The 14220-nt window shown below is 39.3% G+C and overlaps 1 protein-coding gene and 1 long non-coding RNA gene across 3 annotated transcripts in view; both read right to left on the reverse strand.

Annotated features, from left to right (window-relative positions):
- Nucleotides 1-21, reverse strand: part of LOC135116208 (uncharacterized) — a 40272-nt gene extending 40251 nt beyond the window's left edge. For both annotated transcript variants that reach the window (XR_010276207.1, XR_010276206.1), the window contains exon 1: nucleotides 1-21. This exon is cut by the window's left edge and continues 203 nt beyond it. This is a non-coding gene — a long non-coding RNA (uncharacterized LOC135116208).
- A 3579-nt stretch (nucleotides 22-3600) lies between these two features.
- LOC135116214 (uncharacterized) lies at nucleotides 3601-13729 on the reverse strand. Its single transcript, XM_064033565.1, has 7 exons — nucleotides 13482-13729; nucleotides 12139-13388; nucleotides 10974-11226; nucleotides 9430-9680; nucleotides 8457-8636; nucleotides 5665-5787; nucleotides 3601-4369 (listed from the first exon to the last, which is right to left on the reverse strand). Exons 1-7 carry the CDS (start codon nucleotides 13675-13677, stop codon nucleotides 4142-4144), a joined length of 2481 nt encoding a protein of 826 aa, XP_063889635.1. The 5' UTR covers nucleotides 13678-13729; the 3' UTR covers nucleotides 3601-4141.
- Between the last annotated feature and the right edge of the window lie 491 nt (nucleotides 13730-14220).

Below are 14220 nucleotides of genomic sequence, written 5' to 3' on the forward strand. Positions count from 1 at the left end.
AGTAGTTAGCGAGGCGGGTACGAGGGCCGTAAAAAAAAAAAAAAAAAAAAAAAAAAAAAAAAAAAAATATATATATATATATATATATATATATATATATATATATATATATATATATATATATATATATATATATATATATATATATATATATATATATATATATATATATATATATATATATATATATATATATAGGTGAATAAGCAAGTAAATAAGGAAATATAACTAGCTAAGGAAATAATTGAATAAATATATAAATAAGACAATCTCCAGTAACTTTGAATCTTCATCTTCCCTTCCTTTACCTCAACCTGATGGCACCACTGCCATCTCAACTATTTCTAAAGCTGAACTCTTCGATCAAACCTTGGATGATTCAGGGTTTGTTCCTCCCTCTCCTCCACCCTCTGGCTATTTCAAGGTAGCCATTAAAATAATTTGAAGTGATGTTTTCCATGCCCTCGCTGGCCTCAACACTCAGAAGGCATAGGCATCTGATGGGGTCCCTCCCATTGTTCTCCGAAACTGTGCCTCTGTGCTTGCACCTTGCCTAGTCACACTCTTTCAACTCTCTATATCAACATCTATCTTTCCTTCTTGCTGGAAGTTTACCTGCATTCAACCTGTTCCTAAAAAGGGTGACCATTCTAATCCCTCAAACTACCGTCCTATTGGTTTAATATCCTGCCTATCTAAAGTTTTAAATCTATCCTCAACAGGAAGATTCTTAAACATTTGTCACTTCACAACCTACTCTCTGATCGCCAGTATAGGTTCCGTCAAGGCCGCTCTACCAGTGATCTGGCTTTTCTTACTGAGTCTTGGTCATCCTCTTTTAGAGATTTTGGTGAAACTTTTGTTGTCTTAGAAATATCAAAAGCTTTTGATAGAGTCTGGCACAAGGCTTTGATTTCCAAACTACAGTCCTACGGTTTCTATTCTTCTCTTTGTAACTTCATCTCAAGTTTCCTTTCTGACCATTCTGTTGCTGCTGTGGTAGACGGTCACTGTTCTTCTAAATCTATTGACAGTGGTGTTCCTCAGGGTTTTGTCCTGTTGCCTACTCTCTTCCTATTATTCATCAATGATCTTCTAAACCAAACTTCTTGTCCTATCCACTACTACGCTGATGATACCATCCTGCACTTTTCCACGTCTTTTCGTAGACGTCTAACCCTTCCGGAAGTAAACAGTTCACGCAGGGGAGCCATAGAACGCCTGACTTCGGATCTCTCTAAAATTTCTGATTGGGGCAGAACAAACTTGTTCACTACCTCAAAAAACTCAATTCCTCCATCTTATCAATTCGACACAATCTTCCAAATAACTATTCCCTCTTCTTCAATGACACTCAACTGTCCCCTTCTTCTACACTGAACATCCTCGGCCTGTCCTATACTTATAATCTAAACTGGAAACTTCACATCTCATCTCTAGCTAAAACAGCTTCTATGAAGTTAAGTGTTCTGAGTCGTCTTCGCCAATTTTTTCACCACCTCAGCTGCTAACTCTGTACAGGGGCCTTATCCGTCCATGTATGGAGTATGCCTCACATGTATGGGTGGGTTCCACTCATACCACTCTTCTAGACAGGATGGAATCAAAAGCTTTTCGTCTCATCAACTCCTCTCCTCTAGCTAACTGTCTTCAGTCTCTTTCTTATCGCTGCACTGTTGCATATCTTGCTACCTTCTGTCGCTATTTTCATGCCAACTGTTTTTTTCTGATCTTGCTAACTGCATGCCTTCCCTCCTGCCGCTGCCTCACTGCACAAGACTTTCTTCTTTTTCTCCCTCTTATTCTGTCCACCTCTCTAATGCAAGAGTTAATCAGCATTCTCAATCATTCATCCCTTTCTCTGGTAAAGTCTGGAACTCCCTGCCTGCTTCCGTATTTCCATTTTCCTATGACTTGAAGTCTTTCAAGTCATAGGTTAAAATTTAGAAAATACCTTCACCACTTTGGTGTCACTGATCTTATATAAAGGTAAAGATGGGGGCCTCAGTGGGCCCTTTTTTTTTTGTCGCAATTTTATTGCCCCTAGCCGGTGCCCTTACTACATAAGAAAAAAAGGAAAAAAAAATACGTTACACACACACACACACACACACACACACACACACACACACACACACACACACACACACACACACACACACACACACACACACACACACACACACACACACACACACACACAGAAAAATTCACAACTAGATAAATAAGCAAGTAGATATAAATAAACAGGTAAGTAAAAATAAATAAGTAAATGAATAAATTAGGCGGTGATAATAAATGTCGGCCATACTAACAAGTAGAGAGAGAGAGAGAGAGAGAGAGAGAGAGAGAGAGAGAGAGAGAGAGAGAGAGAGAGAGAGAGAGAGAGAGAGAGAGAGAGAGAGAGAGAGAGAATACATTTAGCATTACATTCGCTAGCGACTGGGACGGGGAGCAATCAGATTATACTGGTCCTTCCTTACTGCCTCGAAAGGTTACGCTTGTATAAAAGTTCACTTTCGAAAACTTGCTAATTTCCTTCACTATCTGTCGTATTTTTTCCTTTCCTCTTATCCACGATGTTGAGCATAATGTTCTTTTGTTTGACATGTTTATTCTGTATTCAGTTAAAGTTTAGAAAATACCTTCACCACTTTGGTGTCACTGATCTTAGATAAAGGTGAAGATGGGGGCGTACACTACAACTCGTATAGGTTGGTAGCCTCAGTGCTCATCTCCGTCTCATTGGCCCTTGAGCCTATGGTGCCTGATATCCCTCATCCTGAGACACGGGGCCACTGAGACATCCAGGTTTCCAGAATTGCCATTCTCCAGGTTTTCCGTGATGCCAATTTACTGGCCAATCCCAAGGAATGATAAATAGCTGGATGACCTGTGTGCCGACTGCCCAAGCCTGGATTTGATCCGGGATCTGCAAATTCGTAGCCAGGCACGCTAGTCGTTGCACCATGGAAGCGCAAATGTTAAAAATAATATGCAGAAAGATAATTAACACCAAGTTGTAAACCCTGAGTGTTCCAGCAGCGCCGCTCTGAGCGATACAGGCACAATTCATCGCTTATTGCGAGCACGGCTCGAGCAGCTACGCATCAGAGACCCAGACGTGTGCGAGGCAATTACATGTGAGTGAAAACCAAAATCCGTAGAGAAAAGTAATGACCCATCCATAGCTCCAAGAATGTGATGTGTGCGTCTGCGCTTCCGTGGAGAATCGCACAGGGAGAGATTCTCCACGTACACGCATGGGGCCCACATTGTGCTTAGTACCTGAGGTAGTACAGGATGCATGACCTACCAAAGTCCGGATTCCAGTCTGGTTATTTAGGTGATTATAATTAATAGCATAATTCTCACTTCTACTGTGACGAAGTGTAATTGAAAATTGCTAATAAATGTCATTCTAAGTGTGTTTTCATTTTCTTGTTTAACTGTTTTGTAACTGAAAACAGTCTCATATTTTGAAATTACAATGAGAACGAGAGAGAGAGAGAGAGAGAGAGAGAGAGAGAGAGAGAGAGAGAGAGAGAGAGAGAGAGAGAGAGAGAGAGAGAGAGAGAGAGAGAGAGAGAGAGAGAGAGACTGCTTTGCTCCTCTACAAGCGACACACACACACACACACACACACACTTCCTACGATTACGTGCTATTATGTACTAAGTTTATGGTTCCTTTGAAGCTTTTCTTGAACCCACCACTCTTTTTCATTCCTAACGCTCTAGTATCGCCTTTGAAAGACAGTGTAGGCCATAAAGTGGTGGAGAGTGTGCTCATGTTATTTCCGACATAAATACCGTGGCATCTTGGGATCATTTTACAACTTGATGCACACTTGACATCCGGCAGAGAATAGATGTATGAATGCGCAGGCTGTATTACATTACATGAATTGTGTATTTGCTCAAATCTATTTACACATTTACTTTGGAAGATGTTTTTATTATTTGTTTTTATCTAAGTGTTCTAGTTATGCCTGGATAAGCCTCTATGGTCTCAACACAATCCAGTGAAGCTTTCCTTGTCTTTGTAGAGCTTAAGAGAGTCTTCCTAGTTTCTACAATCTGATAGACGTTGACTGATACCGATCAATTACGATCTTTGCCATCCAGAATTTTTCCACTGGCTAGGCGTGAAAGATGCGGTTCCTGATGGTTAGGATGTAGGCAAAATAGGATGCAATGAAGACCAAGTCTAGTGCCAGACCCACAGTGAGGCCCACATGGTTGATCCTCTTGGCGCGGTCGTGTTTGGAGGGATATTTCTGTGGCTTTCTCTGCGGCGCGACACTCCTAGCAGATACTACTTTCAGCATTAGTGGAGACTGGATCTTCGCTGTCCTTTCTTCAGGTGTCTGAAAAGTTAAAGACAATATTTTTCTCCTTCAAGTACGCTGTTCATTCCAAAAGTCAGGTAAACCATGACGTCATATCAGTAAAGTACATCCGCGCATAACGGAGGAAAGTTGACTGCTATATCTCCCTAGCATACGGGTTCAAAAGAAAGGTAACCACAAGCTACAAAACGCTAAACTTTTGTGCTGTGCCCGGATGAATTAATTAAAAATAGTCGTGGTAGAAATGCACAAAATTCATAGTATGAATACACACAGACTTCTACAGGCTATAAGAAAATAGTCTCTAATGAAAGAACTAAATAAAAAACGAAGTAAAAAAATGCTGGGCGGAAATACATTCGTTTATACTGGACTGTTTTCTAAAAGGGAAGCATCACTATCGATATTATCAGAGACATCTGAGCTATCATATTAATTCTACATTTTGAAATAATAAATATACATTCCAAATTACACTTTTTTCACTGAACACAAGTTCTAAAATAAACTGCTTTGCTTCACGATGAAATGATAGGCACATGCACGTAAAGTTGTGTATGTCACTAAACCAGAGAGGAGAATTGCTGGAAAGTGTATGCGCGTTCGTTGAAGTCGATAAAAGCATATATATATATAAAAAAAAAAAGCTGGAATCATAGAAATGTACAGGAGAAATAGATGGGATTTATTCACTCATAACGATAAGGTTTAGAAAAAAAGAGATGGAGGGATCATTGACCAGGTAATTCACAAAAAGTAAACGTAGCTGTTCGGTTCCTGAAATTGAAATAAGTGACCAGTATCTGAAATAAATAAATAAATAAAATAGATAAATAAAATAGATAAATAAATAATCTTTCTTCTCATATCAGATTATCATCCAGTCATACTCATAACCAAGTATTGTGTAAGACGCTAATAACGCCACTACTAAATCCATATGACAGCTCCCTCTTTTCTATGCCGCTGCTCACGCTCCTCAGCCGCCAATACCAAACGAAAGATCGGGGCGCATTATATAAAAGCGTGACGTCACACTTATTTACACAACACTATTTACATCCTGCCCTCACCATTGCACCATACCTTCCCCTCAACAATCTTGCACTAGAGGTAGTACATCCTGCCCTCACCTTTGCACCCTACATCCTTCTCAACCTCTACTCCGCAGCTGCACCTTCACTATAAACCATGCACCACACGTACACTCTTCTCTCATCACAACACCACTACCAAATCCCAAAATAATGCTTTCATCCTATCTCGAACTCTGTGGGCCACACCAACACCCTTAAACATACGTAGTCACACACCGTGGATTCAGCGCGGTAGACAGCAGTGTGCACCATGGAGACCAGGAACATGCGTGCAATGGTGTAAGAGAACCACACCTCAATTGCCTTGGAACTGGCGGACTCCGGCAGAGTAGCACTGGCCTGCGGGAGGTACGAGTAAGATGAAATGACGGTGCAGTATGAGGTACGTAGGTAGGTAACCTGACAGACACTTGAAGAGTAAGTCAGGCAGAATACAGGAAACGTATGTACAGTTGTACAACTAGACACGTAAGATTGATATGACAGATAAACCTGAAATGTAAGGTGTAAAAAAGCGGGAAAGAAATTTACATGGGAGACCAGTGAATGGAAGAATGTGGAATATAGATTATCTAGATTAGGCTATGGAAGTTGAGCCTTCCCATTTGGAAACAGTACTCCATACATAGATGGATAAGACCGTTATACAGAGGAAGCATGTGGGAGGAGGGAAAGTAAGGACGGAGGCGACACAGGACACCCTTCTTTATGGAAACTGCTTTAGCGAGAGGAGATATGATATTTAGAGCTAAGAAGAACACTCGTAGTCCAAGTATGTTCAGAGTAGAGGAAGCTAGTTAAGTGTCACTGAAGAAGAAGGAATATTTGTCTGGAAGCTGGTGTCAAATGGACAGATAGAGGTATTCAGTTCTGAAGCACTGAATAGCACAAGGTTTGGTGTGCACAATCAGATGTAAGGTGTTCTCTGGCATCTCTGCTTGAGCTGTTTCATCTCTGCTGACTTAGTCGTCGGGCAGATGATGCTAAAAATATAATGTAAGGTCATTAACGTTAGAATAGATAGAAGTTTGACTGAGGATGATGAATAATAGGAAAAACCACTGTTAATATATTTTAAACGAATTGTGGCCATCTACCTCTGCAGTGATAGCGGAGTCGGAAAGTAAACTTGAAACAAAGGTGCAGAGATGGATAAAAAAAAAAAAGTATGAGAGAAATGCTGAAATTAAAGATTTATGCCAGATTCTATCAAAACATGTTGATGTGTCAAAGGCAGCAGCAAAGGTTTCACTGAAATCTCTGTGATAACGACCAAAATTCTATAATGAAGCTATAGATTGTCAGTTGATTGTTCCTTAAAGATTCCACACCAACAATTAGAAAGAAAGTTAAGAGAAGATAGGTTTTTAAAATTTCCCCGTTAAACATAGGCTTAAAATATTTAGATAGACAGAAAGTTAAAACTGTGGGTCTGTAGTTTGAAAGACAGAAGTGATCAACCTTCTTCATCGTCATCGTCATAATGGTAATCATTGTTGTCAATGCGTCATCTTCATCACCACGGTAAAGATCACTGTTGTTTTCTTCGTTGTTATCGTCATCGTCATCGTCACCAGTGGTATCGACGTCATCATCATCATCATCATCATCATCAATATCAAGGGCGCCATCATTATCGTTAACAAACAAATTCACTCTTCATCATTTTCAATATTATAATTTTCAGCATCATCGTCATCATCCCAATCGTCATATATATATATATATATATATATATATATATATATATATATATATATATATATATATATATATATATATATATATATATATATATATATATATATATATATATATATATATATACACACACACACACACACACACACATACATTCATTTGTTTATGTATGTATTCAATTATTTATCGTCACACTTGTAAAACGAGATTTATATGCCAATACTGTTAACCTTAGAAATTTGATCGCTTGAGTGACATTTAATTGAGACAAATCATTCTCGAATATCATTAAGGCTTTATAAATTATAGCGTTAAGCTTGAAGTGTTTTTAACATTTGTAGCTATAAACAGATAAATATGAATAGACCAAACTATTCATGCTTGATAAAATCGTAACATTTATTTGTATAAGATTTCAATCACAATCTATTTATGCCTTACTTATTGATGTAAGTTAGCATTCTATTCCATACTCGGCACCTATCAGTATAATTTGATTTTTTTGGTCTTAAGTCACTGTCACTGTCCCATGCATGTCGAGGTGGTGCTTTCTACAATATAGAGCCATGGTCTGAAAGAAAAGAATTTATTTATGCTTATGATATTGTTACTGCTCGTGCTGATGCCAGTGAAATTACTGAAGCGTGGGACTAATGCCTTGACAAAATTCAATAAAGATTTTTTTTTTTTTTTTTATACACGAAGATTACCTGTAAAGCTTTCCTCTCTCCTTTTGTCTCCACAGTGAACACATTTGCATACCGCACCCTCGCCATCCTTCCCTCCTTCACCTGCTTCACTCACTTACTCCCCCACTGTCTGAGTTACCATTCCCCGTCCCACCAGTGCCGACCCCTCCATCTGTCATATATCTGAAAATCCAGTACCTCTCCGCCTTGTAGTTCAAATTTGCTTCATGTATTTTCTTTTTTTTTTCTTTTCTTTTTCCGTATAATGCAGACTTTTTTTTTAAATTGTGTTCCTTTATTCACGAAGCTGGAATTCTCTGTGTAAACCGAAATTAAATGTATTTTTCTCCTACCAACCGCTTCACGCTTAGGTTTTATGGATCTTAGAACCATCCTTAAAGTCAGCACAGAATATACGCATCGATACTTTTTTTTTTCTTTACACTACTATCCGTGCTATCCTCTATTAACTGTCGTACATGGTGGAAAAAAAAAAAATGTGATTTTGCTCAATACCAAGAAGTCTGATCATGTGAAATTCCAATTTAGAATTTAGAAATGACAATGGGACTTCTTTTCGCGGTTCTTTGCGTGGGCTTTCCCTTCCCTCTCCATTACCTGTGCCAGCAGAGACGCGAGTACGATGAGGCAGGAGAGTGTCACCATCACACGGTCTGACACAGCAGTCACAGGATACAGCTGCGTCGCCGTTCCTATCACCAGCAGGATGAGGCACGGCAGGTACGATGTCAACATGTATGACCCGTACCACCTCTCAAGTAGGAACCTAAGTACCACCTGATGGGTAAAATAAATAAGTAAATAAATAAATAAATAAATAAATAAATGAATGCAGGATAAACTTAGCCAACTGCTTCCGAGGCAATGATTATTTATTTCTGGGCAATATATAATGCTTTTTCAAATCAAGATAGTTTTTTTTTGCCGGAAACTACAAAAAAAGCACGTGAGGCCAGGCAATGACTCTCAAACACTTAGAGGGGGACGATGCCGCACAGAGATTTGTCAGTTCATTAATATTTTATTTATTTTTATCTATTTATTTATTTTTATTTTTTTTATTTTTTTTTTTGCTTTAACAAGTTTCCGGAAAGTGATATATATATTGCATGATATTCTACAACCTTAATTATATCTGACATGTAAGTATTAACCTTGAGAGAAGACACTAAGGTTATCCCCATATTATCGTAAATAATTATATACTCGTGTGTGTGTGTGTGTGTGTGTGTGTGTGTGTGTGTGTGTGTGTGTGTGTGTGTGTGTGTGTGTGTGTGTGTGTGTGTGTGTGTGTATATATATATATATATATATATATATATATATATATATATATATATATATATATATATATATATATATATATATATATATATATATATATATATATATATATATATATATATATATATATATATATACACACACACACACACACACACACACACACACACACACACACACACACACACACACACGTACACACAATCATTGGTCATGATATGTGGTTCGCTCATATCCGTCCTCCCTGACTCCCTTGTACTCTTTGCTTACATACTCGGTTCCTTACCTCCGTCTTGGACAGCTGCTCCAGCTTGACGATGGTAGCGCCGTAGAGGGCAGGCTGGGGAAGCACGTGGTTAGCGTGCAGGTCTTTGGAGTCCCAGTGCGTGTCGCCAGTCAGTTCGGAGGCTAGGGCGAGGTTAAGGCCACATTCTTGCACGTCGAAAGGGTACAGCACCAGGTCGTATGAACACGTGACGCTCAGATCCAGCATCAGTTGAAGGATGAGGCGAACTTGATGACCGTCTTGCATGAGGGCTGGATGAGAAAGAAAATATAAGGGAGGAGAAGGAGAAAAAAGAGGAGGAGGAGGAGGAGGAAAATATGACAAGCTGGAATATACAAATATGATGAATAAGTAATGAACAGAGCGAAGTTATTTCCTTCTTCCCTTTCCTTTCACCCTTTCTCTATCTTTTCCTCCTTTTTTCACGTCAAAATCCACACTTTCTCTCCCCTTCTCTTCTTCCCCTTCCCTTCCATCATAAATCAAATGGTAAGCGGGACGAAGATTAAATAATGTATAAACACGTTAGAAGATTATAATGCATTAGTGGCTTTCACTTCCTCAGGGAAGGAACATAACAAAGAAATCTTTAGTAGTCATCCTCCCAACATGAAGCTCCTTCCCTCTCCTCCCTTCCTCCTCTGACTAGCACTGTCGTTTTCTTCTCAATTTCAACTGCCCATAATTATTCTTTTTTTTTCTCTCTTTTTTTTAGGGGGGGGTGAAGGGATTCTGGTTGTATCTTGAGGAATGATTGTTGCTCCTGATTGAAATTCGTAATCACACTGCTTTCTGTTCTAATAATGACCAGAGTAAACAAGTAAACAAGCAGTCAGTAAATCTCAGATATCTCCAGTAAACAACGATTTTGCGTTACTTATGGACGAGACATCTCGGACCGTATAGACTAGTGTTTCTTAACCTTGTGTGCAACCAATCCCAGAGACTATTGAAATTTTTTGGGAAATGCTAGGTATTTATGCATATGTGGCGATACAGTCATTGTTCTTTGTAAGGGATACAAAAGTATCAGAAGGATACTTTTCAACGAGAGTGTACTTTTTATTTGATAAACTTTAACCTCATTCTTAACTGTGCTAATGCATTTTAACATGATGATGAAAAACATTAATTTTCTATGAATATTCCAGTCTGTGTCACTACGCGGTGCTGGATTGCCTAGATCCAACTACAGTGGGTGCTGAGGCCGGAAAAGGTTAAGAATTCTTGGTCTAGAGTCTCTAGACTCTAGACGAGACACCAACGCTTTGTTCAGGATGCCGCGAGAATAGCACAGCGTAAACTCAAGCTCCACTGAAACGGAAATGAAAACTGCTAAAATACTACGAGACATCTTAATTCCGTCATCTTACGTCTTTTCTTGATTAACACATCTGAATCACTTCTTACGTACTAACATCCTTTTCCATCTTAAATAGTTTCCCATACGCCATTCTTTCTCTTTCCCACCTTGGAAAAAATAAATAATCCTAGTGTTCTTTGCACTCCCAAACACACTTATCTTCCTTTACAGTTGTTCTTACCCCTAGAGCTGTTGACTACCGTTGGGACGCCCTTCGTGGAGGATTCAGCAAAGAGGAACCTCATAATGTTGACACCCTGGTACAGATTGACATTGTCTTCGTACTTCGCCCCGACGAACACCACTGTCGGCTTCCAGATCTGATCGAGAGCCTCATCTAGCCTTGTTTTATTGGCCATGTTAGTAAAGGTGAGGCGAGGGTCCATCCAGCGAAGCTCCATTGTCACAGAAATTCCTAACTGGCTTTCTTTCATCTGGCACAAAAGTGAATAGGGAATGAGGAAAGCAGATGATAATGAGATAGTGACATGAAACGAAAGATAAAGAAAGAAGAAGCGGAATCACATAAGGCTCCTTATCTGCCCAGCTGTCTTATGGGAGTAAATTTCGTCAAGCTAGTTACCGTATGGTAGGTTTGGGTGGCTTAGATGGTTAGAGTTGCATTCTGTCAGAAGTAAGGATCTTAAAAGAAAGTCAGACAAAAACATGAAATAATAATAAGAGGAAAGGAGGGACCAAACAGTTGGTTGTATCCTAGACATGACCTGTTAACATTTCTTACTTGACATGAAAGTGCTTGCACGATGGATGCATAACAGATATAAAATGAGACAACTGTATCCTCCACTACATCCTTTTCTGAACTTGAATACAAGGCTGCTGCTTTACCTTGTCCTCTCTGGCTTATTTTGTGTCGTTGCTTCACGTTATAGGAAAAAAAGTGATGCAGTGAGCAGTACAAAACAAGTATTTTTTTTTTATTTTTTTATTTCATTTCAGTTATGGGTTTCGAATAGTGAAAGGAACTTACAGAAATATATATATATATATATATATATATATATATATATATATATATATATATATATATATATATATATATATATATATATATGAAATATATATGAAATGAAATAAAAAAAAGAAAAAAATTTAATTCTTGTTTTGTACTGCCCACTGCATCATATATATATATATATATATATATATATATATATATATATATATATATATATATATATATATATATATATATATATATATATATATATATATATATATATATATATATAGGCATAACAGGAGTAAAGATAATGAGGGTATAGACGAGGGACAAAGCGTGTGTTAATAAGTGCATGATGTGGAGAGTGATAACGAATACTTACATTGATGTCATGTATGTCAGTAATGTCAACAGTGAGAGATACAGCTGTAGTTGTTGAGGGCGGCAGGAATGAACGATAGTTGGCAGGTGGTGGCTGCAGATAGTGACAGTTGTCCTCATCTGATCCGTCAGAACAGTCCGGGAATTTATCGCAGCGACGCTCTAGCTCGAGACAGTCCCCATTTTGGCAGGTGAATTGGTCCAAGTGGCAGGTGCTGAGGGTAATGCTGTACCTGGAGCCGCCGGTGATAATCCAGTCCCGCAAGCCAATGATATCGGTAATCTGTTGACCTTCGCGCTGCCCCAGCCGAACACCCACCAGGTTGCGTAAAACATAAGAGCCGTTCTCAGCGGTGAGCGAATAGCCCTGGTCGCTCACCAATAGGTAGTTTTCACCAACGTCTCCAAAGAACAACTCAATTTCCTCATTAGAATGCAGTAGATGCACCGACTTGCCGTGCGAAATGAAACAGACGAAATCTCTCGCCCAGGAGCTGCATGGAACACTCATCGGAAGACTGCCACCGTGGCGCAGGTCTTGTGCGCAACACCACTCCTCGCTCATGCCTAAAGCCAACTTATTGGTGTTATTACTGAGCCAAAAATACATTTCCGGTTTGCCACTGTAATCTGGTAGAATGTCGGCAATATTTATCAGATCATCAAAGTTTTGCGGAGCGGGCAACCACCCACCGAGCTTAGTACAAAGGGCCTCTGTGTATCCTTGCTTTGTGTAGGCCGTGTATGTCACCACGTGAATCCAGAAGTCGCTACACATCACCTGCTTAGGAACTTTACGAAGCATCACCGCTTCTGTTGTGTACTGTATTTCCAGCTTAGTGCCTTCCGGCGCCTTCTCACTGCACATCCGCAAAGTTTCTGTTTCTGTGGTTGAAAGCAGCTTCCAGTACATTCTAACGTCGGCTATGCGACCGATCGGGGACTCAAACTCAGACTCCAGGGATCCGAGAATGATGAGAGGAACGTTAGTGAAATTTTTGCCACTCCGGTCTTCGGCTCGTCTTATCAAGGAAGCAATAGCTTTACCGTTGCGCTCCTGACGGTAGTCGACACCAGAGTCGTTGGCGGGGTAAGGCATGCTTGCATGAGTTCGTCCATTCAACAACATGTGGACTTGGCTGTCAGGTGAACGCAGAAGACATAACTGGTGCCACGTACGGGGCGTGAGGGATTCCTCGTGCACATCCACTAGTTGAGACTCTGTCCTGATGGAGATCATAGCGCCCGATCCTGGGGGAAGGAAAAGTTAGTACTGTGCACCAGTTCACTATGGTTTATGGCAGTGCATAGCTCGATTCCGTTCCCATCTCCCTCCATACGTACGAGAGACAAAGATAACGATGTCCTTGTAAAAGTAGGATATAATCCTGGCAGTTGCAGTGCTCACAGCAGCCTTTAGCCACAAACAAAGACTGAGGGGCTGTTGCAGGAAGAGCGTGCTCTCCCCGATGTGAAACTCAGCTCTGTCGCTCGTCGCCACGGCCCCGCCCGTCATCCCCAGCGGGAACACCAGCTCCATCACCTGCTCAGCTGACGAGGAAGAGAAGAGACGAAAAATGATGATGATGGTGATGATGATAATTATGATAATAATGACAATGATAATAATAATAATAACAATAATTATAATAATAATAATAATAACAATAATAATAATAATAATAATAATGATAATAATAATAATAATAATAATAATAATAATAATAATAATAATAATAATAATGATAATAATGTAATAGTAACAACATCATCAACAACATCATCATCAACAACGACAACAACAACAACAACAACAACAACAACAACAACAACAACAACAACAACAACTACAACAACAACAACATCGACGACGACGATGACGACGAGAGCAACTACAATAATGAATACCAATGACCATCATAATAATAATGATAATGGATGTTGATGAAGGTCATAATAGTGATGGATGCTGTTGTTGTTGATGATAATGACAATGTTGAAGTTACAGTATCTGATGCAAGCCAATAAAAGCTTGAATTTTAACTAACTGATTTTCTTTAACTTCTATTTTTCCTTCTTCTTT

Source organism: Scylla paramamosain, chromosome 3 (assembly GCF_035594125.1).
Source record: "Scylla paramamosain isolate STU-SP2022 chromosome 3, ASM3559412v1, whole genome shotgun sequence".
NCBI lineage: Eukaryota > Metazoa > Arthropoda > Malacostraca > Decapoda > Portunidae > Scylla > Scylla paramamosain.

Excerpts from the sequence above, each read along its gene's own strand:
- LOC135116214 (XM_064033565.1), bottom strand. The coding sequence starts at position 13,677 with ATGGAGCTGGTGTTCCCGCTGGGGATGACGGGCGGGGCCGTGGCGACG. Across the intron at positions 9,681-10,973 it reads GGTAGTCAACAGCTCTAGGG|CCCTCATGCAAGACGGTCAT; the intron begins GTAAGAACAACT and ends TTTCTCATCCAG. Across the intron at positions 8,637-9,429 it reads AGCAGCTGTCCAAGACGGAG|GTGGTACTTAGGTTCCTACT; the intron begins GTAAGGAACCGA and ends TTTACCCATCAG.